The following is a 20,231-nucleotide window of genomic DNA, read 5'->3' as shown; positions in this document are numbered from 1 at the left end:
ATGGGAAAACGACTGACAGTGATAAAAATAATCATGAGATAGAAATAATACCTGATAAATGGTATCCAGCCTTTAGCCTATTTTCACTGAAGGGTCCACTTACGGTCTGTGATATATACAGTATCAATAAACACTATGGCAATCAATGCTATGCAATCATTCTCTATGATCCAGCTAGTGATAAATGGCAAGAAAAAGGTTGCTCAACTGTAAAACACAAAAGAATTATGTCTCATTTTATAGTTCCACAACAGGCAAAGATAAAGGGGTACACCCCTCTGTGGGCAAGGCAGCTGAAACTCCAGTGTAGCCAAGAACAACAGTCATCGGCAACAGATACACATCAGACGAAGCCAGTGTCACTTTCTCTCAGAAGCTCAATGGAGAAGCTCCAACAACGCCTTGTTCGACAGGGGACCAGACATACCCAGCGATGGCCACATCTGTAAAATATCACCACAGTTCTGTCCCTTGAATCCCAAAGTTGACCTGGTGTTAAATGGTCTATCCTTCTGCTTGAACGTTGAAGTCAGAAGTTTCTTTGACTTCGATGAGGACCCCGAAGGCAAAGAATCTATCTCAAGACTTCTTGCACCTACGTCCATAGCTCTCCAGCTGGGAAGCAGACCACTCCAGACACCCAGGGCAGGTGTTGCCCTGATCACAACGCAGCCTATGCAAGCTGTATGTAGGTATATTTAGAAGTGTGACCGTCCAGATAAAAGTTATTTTGAATGTTTTGTAATAATAACTATTGTAATCAAGACTTTCCTAATTCAACCTCGCCAATGTATGTGGATGCAACAGTATTACCTTAATACTAGGTACACAAGGGAGCATGGTTTACCTGCAGTGGTTTGAGTTCAGCGTATGCAGAGAACCAAGTATGCTGCTTTCCGCAAGGGAAGGGACGATGAAGAAAAGAATAAGAGCCAGTCAAACCTTTTCATTCACGCAGAATTAAAACCGGGTAAACAGTGCCCTCAACTTTCTGCTACTTGTCAAATAAAGAGCTTGAGATATTATACCAGCTGTTGTGCAGCCACCTCTGGGACGATAGAGAACGTATCGAGCCCCCTGTGGGTCATATCTTGCAGGCAGTGGGCTGTGAAAGTGTTCTGATGTTTCCACACCCCAGCCTGAAGAACCTGTTTCTGAGAAGTTCCTCTTGAATGCCAGGGACGTAGCTACGACCCTGAAAACATGAGCTCTGGGGTGACGTGAAGGAGGAGGGTCTGGATTCAGCACATGGTCTATGACATTGCAAATCTATGCTGAGATGGTGTTCTTGGTGACCCGCCTCTTGGTTCTTCCTGAGCTGGCGAAGAGTGCAGGCACACGGGGAGAGGCTGCAGCTGTTCTCTTATGGTACAACCACAAACTCTTCACTGGGGAGAGTAAGAGATGATCAGGGTCATCTGTTACAGAACAAAGACTCAAAATCCGGAAGAAGTCGAATCGAGGATCCGCTACTCCCCGGGTTCTGAGTCTTAGCAACAAACTCAGGGACAAAGCTGAATGTTACCTCTCCCCCATATCCTTGAATGGGTGATGTCATAGGAGAGACCATGAAGTTCACTAACTTGCTTTGCCGAAGCCAAAGCTAGCAGGAACACTGTCTTCCAAGTTAGGTGGCGATAATGATTTACAGGGAAGCCTCGTTAGAGACCTGAGAACTCGAACCCTGTTCCATGGGGGAGGTCTCGCTTCAGACTGAGGACAGGTAAGTTCATAACTCCATATGAGTAAGGAAAGTTCTAGCGATAAAAAAATATCCATTCCATTCAGTCTAAAGGTGAGGCTTGAGGCTGAGCGATAGGCTTTTACCGCCAAGAAATGCTGTTGGGGAGCATTGGTGCACTGCAGGCCGCGGGCGAGCAGGAGAGTGTTGGTGCGCAGCTGAACGCTTCGGAAGAACATGCGGATGATGTACAGGAGACAGGAAGGATGACGGCAGGTTGGCGAAAAGGTCGAACTGGACCAAGGATGTACCTTTTGGAAGGGCGAACATCCACTAATAGGGATCGCAAACGATCCACAGAAAAGTAGACGGCCAAGGACTAGCGGCAGCATTGTCATATAATGACCAGTAATGGGCAAAGGTTGAGGGCCAGAAGACGACTAAAGCGGAGGCTCCTCTGTGGGGGATGGCTGCAAACACAAGGCTGAAGACCTGAAGAGGCGCCTTTTCACCGATGGTCAAGGGCAACCTCTCAGGTGAAGCGTAGGGGGAGCTCTGAGACGTGGGATCAGTAAGCTCACCTAGATCAGCAGTCCTCCGAAGAGGAGTCTCTATGAGAGAACTCCTCCGAGGGGAAGAACCACTCACAGGAGACAGACGATGGACTTCGTTTCCCCCTCGAAGGATGGACAGAACAGGGGAAACGTAGTTGTCAGCAACAGCCAGAGAGTCTGGAGGGGCAGATGTGTCGGCAGCGGCCACAGCAGACGCCTCTGACACCAAAACGTCGACAGGAATTAGAAGATCCTCCTACGAAGTTAACGACGGCTTCACTCTCGCAACGCGGAGGATAAGTTGCAGCAAGGAGTCCTTGGAGGGCAGACCCGGGAGCCCCAAGGATGACCAAACCTGTAACACAGAAGACGGGGACAAGGCCTCACCCAGGGGGAAAAGTGGGGCCGCTTTGCTAAGGGAAACAATGCCATCTCTCAAGGACAGGGGTTGGCCACAAATTGAAGGGTCTACGCTACTGCTCCACAGTATCTCGGAAGAGACCAAATGAGTAGGAGCTTCTGAGGAAGGTCAGGAGGCAGAAGAAGAGGTCTTGTGTTTTTTTCCCTTTAAAGGAACATTGGAAAGAGAAATACTGTATCTCGCTTTGACTTCTTCCACCGTTGCCCGAACCTTTCCCACTGGGAGCCAGCTCACTCCCGACACTCATTACACTTAATACCCCAATCACACCGTTGACCTCTCCAGGTGGGACAAAGGGTGTGGAGGTCGGTGACCACGGCCTATATGAGGGTACCGCAGGGCAAGCCTTCAAGTCCTGGGCAGGTACGCATGGTGGTAAAGTCAGCACAAACATATACTATTAAAGAAAAAGCACAAACAAAAACCATTAATGGCAGTCCAAAATATAATTTGGTGAGGATGAAGAACGACGAGCCAAAACCAAAGTGAGCTAAATCACCGGTGTGTGAGAAGGAGCGGCAGCAAGCAACCCCCACTAACTAGTGTAAAGAGTAGTTAGCCCTTGCTAAAAGTCTTAGAGCTCATTTTCCAGCCTCGGCGAAGTAATATACTTATAAATAGTGAAGGTTTGTATAAAGTGATGGAACAAAGAAATATTTCTTAAAAGTTACATAAAAAAATATTGTATTTAATCCTTCAGTCTTCTATTTTTCATATGCAAACACCAAAAACAAACTTGACCCGAAATTAAACCCAAATGATTGCACTTATTACAGTTAACAATAGGGTGAGCTATGAGCCCAAACAAATAATATTTCCAAAAACAAACCATGACAGCCTCTGGACATGATTACTGCTCTGTACCACAAATACAATCAATATACTGTAAACTTCATTAATAACATCAGATATTCAATTTTGTAAAATCACATTAATACTGAAACCTGTAGAATTTATTCTTAAATAAATTGGGTTATGGATTTTACCCAGAAGACCCAGCCCTGAGACTTGAAATATTACTCAGCAAAATATGTCTAAATCTTAACTTCATTCTTGTGAAACCTGAATACAGTACTGTACTAAGAATGCTGTAAAATCATTTGATGAGAAACTCTCTCTCCAGAGAGACCAATGCAGACTGAAATGTTTGAGAAGAGCATTTGTGGAAATGAAAGAAAAACAAAATATCTAGACATTTTAATGAAGATTTTCCTCTAATCACTAAGAACATTAAACAGATTACATCAAGAAAATCACATAAATCTTAAAAAATACTTTTCTACCTTATTACTATACTTATATTCAAACCCCCAAAATGAAGCTATCTCCATACCATAGTACTTTGTAAATAATTGCAAGGCTTCATATTCCAATACAAGTAAGACTGGATTTTGATTCTTCCTTCCTGCTAACATTCATAACTTCACTACAGTACAAGAAGCAGGTAGAATCATCCAGTATTACTTTCAAAAAGAGACAATGTCACCAACATTGTTTCAAAAGGCTTAATGCTGTATATTATTCTCTTAGCTTTATTTAGGCTGTGACCAAGCCAATCAACTACTGCCCCTGCAACTGAATCAGTAGATATTTACAAGTTCAAACTTGATACAAATGTTTTATCGGTTGGCGATGTTTCATTTCCTGGTTTTTATAATGCTTATTAATTCAACATTGTTATCTATCTTAAAAAAATTTAATTTTTCTCTTATATAGTTTATTCTTTATCATTCCTATTTCTTCACTGCACCAGACTGTCAACTATTTGCTCCCTTTGGCTAGTGGCAATTTGCTTTTGCCCCTTGGCTTCTAATAGTAACTTTTAGCTACTTAGCGAAGGGAGAGCAAGAGTTGGACCAACCACTCTGCTCACACCACCACTTGTAACTGAAAGTCACTGTGCAATTGCGGCAAGACTTCCTGAGGGAAGGTGATGGCGGGATCAGTATGTGTTAACCCTTTTACCCCCAAAGGACGTACTGGTACGTTTCACAAAACTCATCCCTTTACCCCCATGGACGAACCGGTGCGTCCTTGCAAAAAAATTTTATTTAACATTTTTTTTGCATACTTTTGATAATTTCTTAAGAAGCTTCAGGCATTTTCCAAGAGAATGAGACCAACCTGACCCCTCTATGTCAAAAATTAAGGCTTTTAGAGCAATTTAAAAAAAATATACTGCAAAATGTGTGTGAAAAAAAATAACCCCATGGGGGTTAAGGGTTGGAAATTTCTAAATAGCCTGGGGGTAAAAGGGTTAAGAGCTCCAGGATTGTACAAGGATACAACAAAAATACAAATTATTTCCAAATCTGTCATTTGTTATGGCACTACATACATACCCTTACCATATTTACAGTGGAGACTCACCGTTAGGTGGGTGTAAGTTAAAAAAACTAACTGGCTAATGCCTGACCTGGGGTGCTGCTCTGTGCTTCACATGATCTGTTTGGAGGCACCGCGTCGACTCTGAGAGTTAACGGCCTGGGTAATCGTGCGAAGGGGTAAGAACTCTCACATCTATAATCTCTGCTGTTTTTTCTTCTTTATTCCAGATCACAATATCAGATTTTATAGCACCTCCTTCTATGATAATTCTTGAGGAAACCTTCAGAGCAAAATGCTTTACCACAGTCCGTGCACATGAATGGTTTTTCTTCCATGTGAGTTCTTAAATGTTTATAGAGTCTCTGTTTTAAATTATTTATTTTGCCACATTCATGACATTGGAATAGATCTCTCATGTGATTTCTTATGTCTAGAGAGATATTTTTTTGAAGTAAATGCTTTGCTACAGACATCGCACTTGTATGGCTTCTCTCCTGTGTGAATTCTTAAATGGCTGGTGAGATATGCTTTTAAAATAAATGTTTTGCTACAGACATTACATTGTATAGCTTCTCTCCTGTGTGAATTCTTAAATGTGTAGCGAGATGTGCTTTTGTATTAAATGTTTTGCTACAGACATTACATTTGTATGGCTTCTCTCCCTTGTGAAGTCTTGAATGTACAGTGAGATGTGCTTCTCTAGTAAATGTTTTGCTACAGACATCGCACTTGTATTGCTTCTCTCTTGTGTGAATTCTTAAATGTCTAGTGAGATGAAATTGTCTATTGAATGTTTTGCAACAGACATTGCATTTGTATGGCTTCTCTCCCGTGTGAATTCTTAAATGTGAAGTGAGAGGTGCTTTTGTAGTAAATGTTTTGCTACAGACATTACATTTGTATGGCCTCTCTCCCGTGTGAATTCTTAAATGTGTAGCGAGACGTGCTTTTGTAATAAATGTTTTGCTACAGATATCACATTTGTATGGCCTCTCTCCCATGTGATTTCTTAAATGCACTGTAAGATATTTTTTATTAGAAAACGTTTTCCCACAGTCACTGCATGTGCATCGCTTTCTACCTAGAGCATTGGAGTTAACATTACCAAATATCCTTTTTTTTATCTGCTTCTCATTTATTTGATTCACCTCTTGATTCAAAACATCTTTCTGTAATAATTCTCTTCCACTGATTACACAAGAAAGTCTTCCTTTTTCTTTACCTTCATCCTCTTTCAAAACTGTCCTTAAGCAAGTCTCTACATTTTCCTCCTCGTCGACGTCCCCTTTACAACTTACCGAACCGTTTTCACTCACTGATGCACCGTACTCGTAGGAATTTTTCAAGTTGCTTTCGCTAGAATCAAATATTTCTGGCTCTACTTTGACTTCCATTTTTGGATCCAATAAAAGAGCGCCATCATTAAAGAGAGCAACACTGCCAGACGTATCATTATTTTCTGGATCAACTGCAGGTGAAAATAGATCTTCAATTTCACTTTTCATTGAAAATTCAAAAGGTGGTTCAGAATTCATCATCCTCTCCTTATCACAAGATGACAAACCCCTTAATATTATTTTCAATAGACTTCAAAGAGGAAATTAAGACTAAACTTCCTATCCTCAGACATCATACTGTACAACAAAAACTTCCAACATGACCCTTTCTTTTCCAGTCTTAGGTCTCTGCATATACCTTCAGTAGCTTACAAGCTTTAGCGGCAAGAGGTGGAGGATTCCTTCCTTTGAGATGAAAAGTCTGAAAGAATAGAAAATTACAATCAGTTTGAGAAGAGCAAAACTCAATAAAAATAATGAAGTTTTCTAAAATTAAAAGATAAATTCATAAAGTTCTGTAATTTGCATTTTCCCTAAACACACAAACCAAAGACATTGATTTGTGCTCTATCTGTTCTTGTTACACATTTCAGGCATCTAAAAATCTTATATCCTCTGTAGATTCTATAATCCAGAGTATTTCCTGTGACATTATTGGTTTTATTCTTTAAATAGTTTTCTCCTTGCTCTTCAAAAAGACAAAGACATTTCATCCATTGTCTTATTTCCTTTACTGTACTTCCTCTCCAGTCACCATCAAAATTGTCTTAATAATACTGCTATGCACCTCTGAGCCTTCCTCCAGATTTATGAACAGCAAAAGGCTTTATAGTAATCTTGGACAGACAGGAACATTTACCACAAACTCTTTCATATCTCTCCCTCTGCCTTTGCTTTGGTTCTAGTATTATGGCAAAGTAACATTACTCCCTTGGTAAGTTGTTTCTTTCTGGTTGCCTTTGTGCTGTCCAGTACCTTCTCAAGAACAACAGATACCCTCCATCCCTGTGAAGATCGACCAGGAATTCTGCAATTTTCGACTGCAGGGTCTGCCCAACTGACTTGATAAACTCAACGTGTAGAGCGTCAAATGTCTGAGGCTAACTAAACGAAAAGCCTTCTTACCTTGAGAACCTCCTGGCAGGTTCCAAGCATAAAGATGAAGCATGTAGAGCCCCTGATTGAAACGGTTAAATTGGGGCTGTTCGTGTAGATCTGATCTCTCTAGCAATCAGACAGGAGGCTCCACTAAGACCACAAAGAGGTCTGGGAACCAGTTCTTCTGTGGTCAGAAGGGAGCGATGAGGGCCAAGGAAGGAAAGACGACTGGTTTCCCTCGCCTTGGTAAGAGCCACCCAAATCAGAGAGAGGGGGAAGGTGTACTCCTGAAGACTTCTTAAGCTTGCAAGTGGGCATTTGTCCTTCTGGGGATACTTGAACGAAGGGAAGACGACTTAGCAACAAAAGTTCATTCTTATGACGTGGAATAAGAATTGAATAAAAACTAGGCATAAAAATTATTTAGAAAAAAAAAAAAGCTGCCCATTCATTGGGCACTCCTATATCAATACAAAACACAAGTAACTTTCTTTTTTTTAAGACACCCCACACCCCAAAAATAAAATATAAAATATAAAAGGTTTATGAAGCAAATTTCTTAGCAAATAACACCAAAAAAGAGCCTATTCGGTCAAGGTCAAAGTATTCAAACAAAGTTCCAAGTTTGTGACATAAGAAAGTTCCAAGCTCGCGACTTAAGAAAGCTTCAAGCTTAAAGGAGAACCACGCAACATTATGGTTCATTTTCAACAAAGGGAGTCAGCAGGGTTTGGACATTGACAACCCTTAACTTTGACTGCTGCTGAACTCTTTCTATGCCACTTTATTGTCACTTGTTTCTGGGGATGTGTATGTGAAACACTACCCATGGAAAATCTGTCAATATATATGAGGCAATTATATTATGATGGAAAACGACTGACAATGATAAAAATAATTATGAGATAGCAATAATACATGATATATGGTATCCAGCCTCAAGCCTATTTTCCCTGATGGGTCCACTTACAGTCTGTGAACTATATAGAATCAATAAACACTATGGTAATGAATGCTATGCAATCATTCTCTCTGGTCTAGCAAGAGATAACTGGCAAGGAAAAGGTTCCTTAACTGTAAAACACAAAAGAATTATGTCTCATTTTATAGTTCCACAGCAGGCAAAGACAAAGGGAAGACCCCTCTGTGGGCAAGGTAGCAGAAACTCCAGGATAGCCAAGGACAACACTCATCGACAAACAGATCCACCTCAGACGAAGACAGTGTCACTTAGTCTCAGAAGATCAATGGAGAAGCTCGAACAACACTTTGTTCGACAGGGGACCAGCCATACCCAGTGATGGACACACCTGTAAAATATCAACACAGTTCTGTCCCTCGAACCCCAAAGTTGACCTAGTGTTACACGGTCTGTGCTTCTGTTTGAACGTTCCCCGGGAGACCGATCGAGTAAGAGATTCGGGAAGAGATCAGGGGGTCAATTAAGTGGTCAGAGGATTCTTTGACTTCGATGAGGACCCCGAAGACAAAGAATCTCTCTTAAGACTTCTTGTACCTACGTCCAAAGCTCTCCCACTGGGAGGCAGACGACTCCAAACACCCACGGCAGGTGTTGCCCTGATCACAACGTGGCCTACGCAAGCTGTATGTTGATATATTTAGAAGTGTGACTGTCCAGATAAAAGTTATTTCGAGTCTTTTGTAGTGAAAACTGTTGTAACCAAGACTTTCCTAATAAAACCTCGCACCTGTATAAGGACGCAACAATATTAGCTTAATACTAGGTACACAAGGGAGCATGGTTTACCTGCAGTGGTTTGAGTTCAGCGTATGCAGAGAACCCAGGATGCTGCTTTCACCAAGAGAGGGGACGATGAAGAAAAGAATAAGAGCCAGTCAAACATTTTCATTCACGCAGAATTAAAACCAAGTAAACAGTACCCTGAACTTTCTGCTACTTGTCCAATAAGGAGCTTGAGGTATTATACCAGCTGTTGTGCAGCCACCACTGGGCCGATAGAAAACGTATCGAGCCTCCTGTGGGTCATATCTTGCAGGTAGTGGATTGTGAAAGTGTTCTGACATTTCATCACCTCAGCCTGAAGAACCTGTTTCTAAGAAGTTCCTCTTGAATGCCGGGGACATAGCTACGCCTCTGACACCATGAGCTCTGGGGTGACGTGAAGGAGGAGGGTCTGGATTCAGCACATGGTCTATGACCTTGCAAATCCATGCTGAGATGGTGTCCTTGGTGACTCTCCTCTTAGTCCTTCCAAAGCTGGCGAAGAGTGCAGGCACACAGGGACAGGCTGCGGCTGTTCTCTTAAGGTACAGCCTCAAACTCCTCACAGGGCAGAGTAAGAGGTCCGGGTCATCTGTTACAAAACGAAGACTCTAAATCCGGAAGGAGTCGAATTGAAGATCAGCTACTCCTGGGTTCTGAGTCTAAGCAACAAACTCAGGGACAAAGCTGAACGTTACCTCTCCCCCATCTCCTTTAATGGGCGATGTCGTATGAGAGACCATGAAGTTCACTAACTTGCTTGGCCGAAGTCAAAGCTAGCAGGAACACCGTCTTCCAAGTTAGGTGGCGATAATGGTTTATAGGGAGGTCTCTTTAGACACCTGAGAACTCGAACCACGTTCCATAAGGGAGGTCTCACTTCAGACTGAGGACAGATAGGTTCCTAACTTCGTATGAGTAATTAAAGTTCTAGCGATGAAGAAATGTCCATTCCATTCAGTCTTAAGGCAAGGCTTGAGGCTGAGCGATAGCCTTTTACCGCCAAGACATGCTGTTGGAGAGCACTGGTGCACTGCAGGGTGCTGGGGAGCTGGAGAGTGTTGGCGCGCAGCTGAACGCTTCGGAAGAACATCCGGATGATGAACAGGAGACAGGATGGATGACGGAAGGTTGGCAGAAAGGTCGAACTGGACCTAGGATGTCCCCTTTGGAAGGGCAAACATCCAATAACAGGGGTTGAAAACGATCCACAGAAGAGTTGATGGCCGAGGACTAGCAGCAGCATCATCAGGATAATGACCAGGAATGGGCGAAGGTTGAGGCCCAGAGGACGACTAAAGCGGAGGCTCCTCTGCGGGGGACGGCTGCAAACACAAGGCTGAAGACCTGAAGAGGTGCCTTTTCCCCGATTGTCAAGGACAACCTCTCAGGTGAAGCGGAGGGCAAGCTCTGAGACCTGGGATCAGTAAGCTCACCTAGATCAGCAATCCTTCGAAGAGGAGTCTCTATGAGAGAACTTCACCGAGGGGAAGAACCACTCACAGGAGAAAGACGATAGACTTAGTTTCCCCCTCGAAGGATGAACAGAACAGGGGAAACGTAGTCGTCAGCAACAGCCGGAGAGTCTGGAGGGGCAGATGCGTTGGCATCGGCCACAGAAGACGCCTCTGACACCAAAACGTCGACAGGAATTAGAGGATCCTCCTACGAAGTCAACGACGGCTGCAAACTCGCAAAGCGAAGGATGGGAAGTTGCAGTAAGGAGTCCTTGGAGGGCAGACCCAGGAGCCCCAAGGATGACCCAACCTGTAACACAGAAGACATAGACAAGGCCTCACCCGGGGGGAGAAGTGGGGCCCCTTTGCTAAGGGAAACAACACCATCTCTCAAGAACAAGGATTGGCCAAAAATTGAATTGTCTACGCTACTGCTCCACAGTCTCTTGGAAGAGGCCGAACGAGTAGGAGCTTCGGAGGAAGGTCAGGAGGCAGAAGAAGAGGTCTTGTGTTTTTTTCCCTTCAAAGGATTCTTGAAAAGAGAATTATCCCTCTTTGACTTCTTCTTCCGCCGTCGTCCAAACCTTTCCCACTGGTAGGCAGACCACTCCCGACACTCATTACACATATTACCACAATCACACCGTTGACCTCTGCAGGTGGGGCAAAGGGTGTGGTGGTCGGTGTCCACGGCCGACATGAAGATACCACAGGGCCAGCCTTCAAGTCCAGGGCAGGTACGCATGGCGGCAAAAGTCAACACAAACACATACCTTTAAAGAAAAAGCACAAACAAAAACCATTAATGGCAGTCCAAAATATAACTTGGTGAGGATAAAGAACGACAACGAGCCCAAACCAAAGTGACCTAAATCACTGGTGTGTGAGAGGGAGCGGTAGCAAGCAACCCCACCCTACCCCTACTAACTAGCAGAATGGGTAGTTAACCCTCGCTAAAAGTCTTATGGCTCATTTTCAAGCCTTGCCGAAAGTAATATCCCTATAAATAGCGAAGGTTTGTATAAAGTGACGGAACAAAGAAATATTTCTTAAAAGTTACATAAAAAATATTGCATTTAATCCTTCAGTCTTCTATTTTTCATATGCAAACACCGACAACAAACTTGACCCGAAATTAAACCCAAATGATTGCACTTAGTACAGTTAACATTAGGGTGAGCTATGAGTCCAAACAAATTGAATTTCTAATAAACAAACCATGACAGCTTCTGGATATGATTACTGCTCTGTATCACAAATACAATCAATATACTGTAAACTTAATTAATAACATGAGATATTCAATTTTGTTTACTCACATTAATACCAAAACCTGTAGAATTTAATCTTTTTTGGGCTCAAGCCATGTCGTCCTGATGGAAGGTTCCTATTGGTAGCTTTCTAAGGGATATTTGTCTACAGTGATATTCCCAGAGAATTGACCTTTAGGTCTCCAGAATTCTAACTTCTGGCGCGAATATCCTTAAAATTTCTCTTAAGGATATCGCATCATATCAGGGGACGTATATCTTGATACGACACATGGCAATCTTCACCCGGAATAACGTTTTTGTTTCGAGGAGGAAGAGTGGCAAAAATAGAAAGGGAGCTGTTATCAAGGTTACCCTTCCTCCCGTACTACTACGAGTATCCAAGATGGCGATCATTCCTATTTTTGTAGGGAATTCGCACGGGGGTTTTCCTTGTTGTTCTAACGTTTGTGATTGTTAATTTGAGGATTAATCATGCAATCTCCAGCTTCTTCTGCCTCTGGGAAGTTGAGTACTTATTCTTTACAGTGTATAATTTTTAGCTCCTGCCTCACAGAGAAATTAGTGTAATTTAATGTGTTCGAAGCTTGGCCAGTCACCGGAGGCGCCATGGGCGCTGTCGTTCATGACGCATGTGTTATTTAGTTAGCAGAAAAGATATTCCCGGTTGTAATAGCAATAATAAATTATGAAAGCTAATTAGGCACAATTATACTAGCAAAGATATATATGTTTATGCATACATTTTCCTCTTCCTTATGTCGATTGTATACGTTAAAGAGTTTCGGCGATTTAGGTAACCAAGATCTCGCCCCGCGCTAGGCTACATAGCCTATGCGCTTTAGTATACTTTCATACATAATCCCCGTTTACCCTCGTGTATCAGTTTAGCAATTCAACGGGAGATAGTATATCTCCTAGAATTATTTATATAACTCGATACTCGTCTCCTGTGGAGATTTAAGGGTAATCCCTCCTTCCCTCTGAGTGCCGCCATAGGCGATAACCCTATCTGGTCTTGCCATACAGTAGTTCACTCCGGCTTGACTATGCTAGGGTTTTCTGTCTCCCACCCTTGCCAGCGAGTATCCCGGCTTTAGTTTTCGACAGAACCTCAAAGTATTCAGTCTTTCTGCTGGCGGCCGAGCAGCAGGGCGAGTAGTCACTCCCCTGCCGGCTTACAGCTGTCGGCATAGGAGGCTATGCCTCCCTAGGCCGCACCTGAAGTGGTAGTATGATGCCGCCACCTTCTCCCCTGCGGTCTAGAAGACTAGTCCTGTTTCGGCAGACCCTAGGCTAAAGAATAGATATTTTTCTGCCCCCTAAGATGGCGTCGATACTGAAACAAAGTTTCTCCCTTGTGTGGAAGTGGCGGCAATCCTGCCGCCTTCTTCCACACTTGATACAGGACCCTTTTCCCTGCCCCTCTCTGTCCTTTAGCAATGGCCTAGCTATCGCCCTGTGGCCGTCGTTCTACAATCTCACCGCTTGCCGGGTAGATTGTGGTGCTGGCTGGGCTCCTACATAAGCAGCTGTATAGTCACTCAGTCTTTCCCTTATGGACGCAAGGCTGCGGGAAAGGTTATGCCGGCTGTGTCGGCTGCCGGTAGGAGACCCCTCTACTGTTGAATGTCCTTCAGTCCTCCCTTGGATTGCAATCCACATCCCTGAAGCCGGCAGCGACCGGCAACGGATCTTGTGGCTGGATGGAAGCTTGAATGACGTATTCTCCCATTACATTTGAACCCTCAATCTGGAGGAAGGTAGTAAGGTTAAGTACTTACACCCTTATTTACTGTAAAATGATATTTTAATTATAAAATAAATTTTTGAATATACTTACCCGGTGAATATATAATAGCTGCTGCTCAGCGGCTCGACAGAAAACACACACAAAAACTCGCGAGCGATCGCTATGAAGGTTGCGGGTGTGCCCACCAGCGCCAACTATCGGCCAGATACCACACATGCATGTAAACAAGCCTTCAATTCTTCTCGTCCCGCTGCGTCTCTATTGGGGAGGAAGGGAGGGCCTTTAATTTATATATTCACCGGGTAAGTATATTAAAAAATTTATTTTATAATTAAAATATCATTTTTAAATATTTAACTTAGCCGGTGAATATATAATAGCTGATTCACACCCAAGGCGGTGGGTAGAGACCAGAGTTAATTAAGTTTACAGCGTATATGCTTAGAGTTTTTGACAGTTATCAATATAACAAAACCAAAATATATAGGTACCTGGTAAGGAAGTTGACTTAGACGATTACTCTGCCTTGTAAGTCTGTCTTCCTCACGAAGCCCAGCGATCCTCTTAGGATGCTGAAGGACTCCCAGGAGCTGAAGTATGAAGGGTTGCAACCCATACCAACAGGACCTCATCAAACCCCTAATCTGGGCGCTCTCAAGAAATGACTTTGACCACCCGCCAAATCAACCAGGATGCGAAAGGCTTCTTAGCCTTCCGTACAACCCAAAACAACAATATTAAAAAACATTTCAAGAGACAGATTAAAAAAGGATATTGGAATTAGGGAAGTGTAGTGGTAGAACCCTCACCCACTACTGCACTCGCTGCAATGAATGGACCCAGTGTGTAGCAGTCCTCGTAAAGAGTCTGGACATTTTAAGTAAAATGACGCGAACACTGACTTGCTTCTCCAAAAAGTCGCGTCCATGATACTTTGCAGAGATCTATTTTGCTTGAAGGCCACGGAGGTTGCTATAGCTCTAACTTCGTGCGTCTTAACCTTAAGCAAACATCGGTCTTTCTCATTCAAGTGGGAATGAGCTTCTCGTATTAAAAATCTGATAAAATATGACAAAGCATTCTTTGACATAGGCAATGATGGTTTCTTGACTGAGCACCATAATGCCTCAGATTTACCTCGTAATGACTTAGTACGAGCTAAATAGAACTTAAGAGCTCTAACAGGACATAACACTCTTTCCAGTTCGTTGCCTACGATCTCTGATAAACAAAGAATATCAAAAGATTTAGGCCAAGGACGAGAAGGCAGTTCATTTTTGGCCAGGAAACCAAGTTGAAGAAAACAAGTGGCTTTTTCTGTAGAAGAGCCGATGTTCTTACTGAAGGCATGCAGTTCACTGACTCTTTTAGCCGAGGCCAAGCACACTAGGAAAAGTGTCTTGAGAGTGAGATCCTTCAGGGAGGCTGAATGTAATGGCTCAAACCTGTCTGACATGAGGAACCTTAGGACCACGTCTAAGTTCCATCCAGGAGTTGCCAAACGACGTTCCTTAGAGGTTTCAAAAGACTTAAGGAGATCTTGTAGATCTTTATTGTTGGAAAGATCTAAGCCTCTATGCCGAAAGACCGAAGCCAACATGCTCCTGTAGCCCTTCATCGTGGTAGCTGAAAGGGAGCGAACTTTTCTCAGGTGTAAGAGAAAATCAGCGATTTGGGCTACAGAGGTACTGGACGAGGATACAGATGCTGACTTGCACCAGTCTCGGAAGACTTCCCACTTCGACTGGTATACTCTAATGGTAGAAGCTCTCCTCGCTCTTGCAATCGCACTGGCTGCCTCCTTCGAAAAGCCTCGAGCTCTAGAGAGTCTTTCGATAGTCTGAAGGCAGTCAGACGAAGAGCGGGGAGGCTTTGGTGTACATTCTTTACGTGGGGCTGACGTAACAGATCTACTCTTAGAGGAAGACTCCTTGGAAAGTCTACCAGCCATCGAAGTACCTCGGTGAACCATTCTCTCGCGGGCTAGAGGGGAGCAACTAACGTCAACCTTGTCCCTTCGTGAGAGGCGAACTTCTGCAGTACCTTGTTGACAATCTTGAAAGGTGGGAATGCATATAGGTCAAGATGAGACCAATCTAGAAGAAATGCGTCTATGTGTATTGCTGCTGGGTCTGGGACTGGAGAGCAATAGATTGGAAGTCTCTTGGTCATCGAGGTTGCAAAGAGGTCTATGGTGGGTTGACCCCAAGTCGCCCAAAGACTCTTGCACACGTCCTTGTGGAGGGTCCATTCCGTAGGAATTACCTGACCCCTCCGACTGAGGCAGTCTGCTAAGACGTTCAAGTCGCCCTGGATAAACCTCGTTAACAGGGAGATGCCTCGATCTCTTGACCAAATGAGCAGGTCCCTTGCGATCTCGTACAGCGTGAGGGAGTGGGTGCCTCCTTGCTTGGAAATGTATGCCAAGGCTGTGGTATTGTTGGAGTTGATCTCTACCACTTTGTTTCGAAGGAGACTCTCGAATTTCATCAAGGCCAGGTGGACTGCCAAAAGCTCCTTGCCGTTGATGTGCATGCTCCTCTGACTTGAGGTCCACAGACCTGAGCATTCCCGACCGTCCAGGGTCGCACCCCAACCCAAATCCGACGCGTCTGAGAATAGTACGTGGTTTGGGTTCTGAACTGCTAGGGAAAGTCCCTCTCTCAGGCTGATATTGTCGTTCCACCAATTCAGGTATGCCTTTACTGGTTCGGAGATCGGGATTGAGACCGTCTCTAACGTCTTGTCCTTTTTCCAGTGAAAGGCTAGATGGAACTGGAGGTCGAAGGTGTAGCCTTCCTAGCGAGACAAACTGCTCCAGGGATGATAGAGTTCCTACTAGACTCATCCAATTCCTGACTGAGCATCGTTCTCTCTTCAACATCAGTTGGACTTTGAGCAGGGCTTGCTCTATTCGGGGGGCAGACGGAAAAGCCCGAAAAACTGGACTGCGAATCTCCATCCCTAAATACAGTATAGTTTGGGATGGAATCAGCTGGGACTTTTCTAGGTTGACCAAAAGTCCCAATTCCTTGGTCAGATCCAATGTCCAATGAAGATCCTGCAGACAGCGATGACTGGACGAGGCTCTGAGAAGCCAGTCATCCAAGTACAGGGAGGCTCGGATTCCCGATAAATGGAGGAATTTTGCTACATTCCTCATAAGCCTCGTAAACACGAGAGGAGCAGGACTTAGGCCAAAGCACAGGGCCCGAAACTGGTATACCACATTGTTGAAAACAAACCTCAGAAACGGTTGGGAATCTGGGTGTATGGGGATGTGGAAGTATGCGTCTCTTAGGTCGAGAGAGACCATCCAGTCTCCCTTTCTGACTGCTGCTAAGACTGATTTCGTGGTCTCCATGGTGAACTTTGTCTTCGTAACAAAGACGTTGAGTGCACTGACGTCTAGCACCGGTCTCCAACCTCCTGTCTTCTTCGGTACTAGGAAGAGACGGTTGTAAAACCCCGGTGATTGAAGGTCCGAGACTTTCACCACCGCTCCCTTCTCTAGCAATAGAGACACTTCTAGGTTCAGGGCTTGTCTCTTTGACTCCTCTCGGTACCTGGGAGAGAGGTCGATGGGGGAAGTCGCTAGAGGAGGTTTGCGTACAAATGGAATTTTGTACCCCTCTCTGAGCAACCTCACAGATTGTTGGTCTGCGCCCCTCTTCTCCCAGGCCTGCCAGAAGTTCTTCAGTCTGGCTCCTACTGCTGTCTGAGGCTGCGGGCAGTCAGACTCTGCCACGTGAGGACTTGGCTCCTCTCTTCTTTCCTCTCTTTCCCTCGGCACGAGTACTTCCCCTGCTGGGAGCTCTGCCACGAAAGGGCGGAATAAATCTGGACGCCGGAGTGTCTATCCTAGGTCTAGCAGAAAAGGATGTCGAAGGAGTCCCTTTGCGAGCAGAGGACGCCACCAAGTCATGGGTGTCCTTCTGCACGAGTGAAGAAGCTATGTCCTTAACCAATTGTTGCGGGAACAAAAACTTTGATAAGGGAGCAAAGAGCAGTTCAGATCTCTGACAGGGAGTAACTCCTGCCGAAAGAAAAGAGCAAAGGGACTCTCGCTTCTTTAAGACTCCCGACGTAAAAGATGAGGAGAGCTCATTGGAACCATCGCGGATGGCTTTATCCATACAGGACATAATCAGTAAGGAGACATCTCTATCAGCCAATGAGATTTTCCTACTTAAGGCTCCCAAAGATCAGTCAAGGAAGTTGAAAACTTCATAGGCTCTGTAAATGCCTTTCAGCAGATGGTCAAGGTCCGAGGAGTACCAACTAATCTTCGAGCGTCTCATGGCTAGGCGGCGGGGAGAGTCTACAAGGCTTGAGAAGTCACCCTGGGCAGAGGCAGGGACTCCCAAGCCGAGAACTTCTCCCGTGGCATACCAGACGCTCGATCTAGACGAGAGTTTAGACGGAGGGAAGGCAAAGGCCGTCTTCCCCAAACTCCTCTTGGTTTCCAACCAGTCGCCTAAAAGCCGTAAAGCTCTCTTGGAAGAGCGAGAGAGCACAAGTTTTGTAAAGGCTGGCATGTTAGCAGGTAAGCCTAGAGCAAACTCAGACGGTGGCGAATGAGGAGCAACAGCGACGAAGTGATCGGGAAACAACTCCTTAAAAATTAACATGACTTTCTTAAAGTCCATTGATGGAGGAACTGTTCTGGGTTCGTCTCCATCCGAAGGATGATCATCATGCTGAGGGTCAGCAACGTCCTCATCTGAAGGATCCTCATCTGACAACTGCTGAGTAACAAGCAAAGGGGTTGGCAATGCTTGACACGCAGCGTCCACACGCACTGGTGCATTAGTAGCGGACCAGGACGCAACGTCATGTAACTGCTTAACAGTCTGTGAACTGTCAACAACAACAGGTGCGGGAGGACGCTCGGCGTCCACTCGAGACTGTTTTGACTGCCTAGTCTGAGCAGTCAAAACAACTCTAGACTGCGGTGGTTGACGCTCAGCGTCAAAACAAGTCAACTCCGCTGGTTGGCGAACGTCCTGAACGTCAACAGGAGCATTAGGAAGTGGCCTAACGTCCAAATGCGGCTGAAAGTCAACACGTGACCGCATCGAGTGAGGCTCTACATATCGTGACTGACGTGACTTAGCTACGCCAACGTCAACAGGACGCACAAAGGTTCGTTTGGGCGGCTGAAGGCCAGGATCTCGATGAGATAAACGACTAGGATCAACGTGAACCTTATCGGCAGAATAGTCTTCCATAAGGGAGGCGAGCTTAGTTTGCATGTCCTGCAGTATAACCCATTTAGGGTCCACGGGAATGGGTGCGGTAAACGACGGGGTTAACGTCTGAGACGGCACAACCTTGCCTACACCAAGACTCTCTGAGCCTGTGTAACGTTGTTGCTTAGGCGGCGAGCAGTCATCCGATGACTGCAACGGGTCAGAACTGTCCCAATGACTACATCCAGGACGCTGGACCTGTCCTGAAGGGACCGACTTTCGCTTAAGGGGCCTAGAAACCTTGCTCCACGGTTTCTTATGCGAAAAGCCTTCGGATGACGAGGAGAAAATGAGCTCTCTCGTCTTATGGTAGGGGCGATCTTGGTGAGATACGCCTGATACCATAGAGGGAACGTCTGTTCGCTGATCAAGGCCTCTCGAACCCATAAGTCGTACGACATTACTTCTCCCCTGGGCTTGGGAGCTTGCAAGAGGTCTCGGACTAGGTGAACGACAGGCACGAACAGACGAACCCTCGGTCGCAACACTGTTCACAACACTTTGCGCACTAATCACTTTCCCACTATTTTCCGCTGTGGCACTCTGACACTTAAGCTCTTTAACGTCAGCCATGAGTTGATTACGATCAGTTGCTAACGCTTCAACTCTTTCACCCAAGGCATGAATAGCACGTAACATGTCTTGCATAGATGGTTCCTGAGTGCCAGAAGGGGGGTTAGGTACAACCACTACAGGGGAAGGATTAGGGTCAGGGGCATGTGGAGAGGAAAAATCTACTGACCTAGAGGAACTCCTCCTTACCCTATCTCTCTCTAGCCTACGAGCATACTTATCGTATTCGAGCCAATCGAATTCCGAAAGGCCCACGCATTCCTCACACCGATCTCCTAATTGACAGGTTTTACCCCGACAATTAGAACACACACTATGTGGGTCGAGAGATGCCTTTGGAAGACGCCTATTACAGTCCCTAGCATTACACTTACGAAATCTAGGGGCTTGTGAAGCGTCAGCCATTTTGAATTAGTCAAAGAAAGTCCAAAAAAAACAATCCAAGTCATCAACAATTAAATCTGTCCAATAAAGAGTTCAAGAGTTTAAGTTGAGGAAAAACACCTGCACTGCGAAAGCTCAAACCAAAATGAAGTACTTCACCAATTATGTTGAGAAAACTCCAGGTTATACAGCGAGTATTGATACGTCTTGTCGTCAAGGTCGACAGAGAAGAATTGAAGGCTTGTTTACATGCATGTGTGGTATCTGGCCGATAGTTGGCGCTGGTGGGCACACCCGCAACCTTCATAGCGATCGCTCGCGAGTTTTTGTGTGTGTTTTCTGTCGAGCCGCTGAACAGCAGCTATTATATATTCACCG

The 20,231-nt window shown here is 44.8% G+C and overlaps 1 protein-coding gene across 1 annotated transcript in view; it reads right to left on the bottom strand.

Annotated features, from left to right (window-relative positions):
• Positions 1 to 20,231, bottom strand: part of LOC137636173 (zinc finger protein 721-like) — a 48,895-nt gene that overhangs the window by 4,949 nt on the left and 23,715 nt on the right. The window contains exons 3-4 of the mRNA XM_068368570.1: positions 6,207 to 6,340; positions 5,545 to 6,065 (exon numbers count right to left, since the gene is read on the bottom strand). Of these exons, the coding sequence (XP_068224671.1) occupies positions 5,545 to 6,065; positions 6,207 to 6,340 (655 nt within the window). The remainder of the gene's footprint in view (positions 1 to 5,544; positions 6,066 to 6,206; positions 6,341 to 20,231) is intronic.

Source organism: Palaemon carinicauda, unplaced genomic scaffold (assembly GCF_036898095.1).
Source record: "Palaemon carinicauda isolate YSFRI2023 unplaced genomic scaffold, ASM3689809v2 scaffold244, whole genome shotgun sequence".
Lineage (NCBI taxonomy): Eukaryota > Metazoa > Arthropoda > Malacostraca > Decapoda > Palaemonidae > Palaemon > Palaemon carinicauda.
Note: the sequence above shows the minus strand (reverse complement) of the source record. Positions and strands in the feature narration are given on the sequence as shown.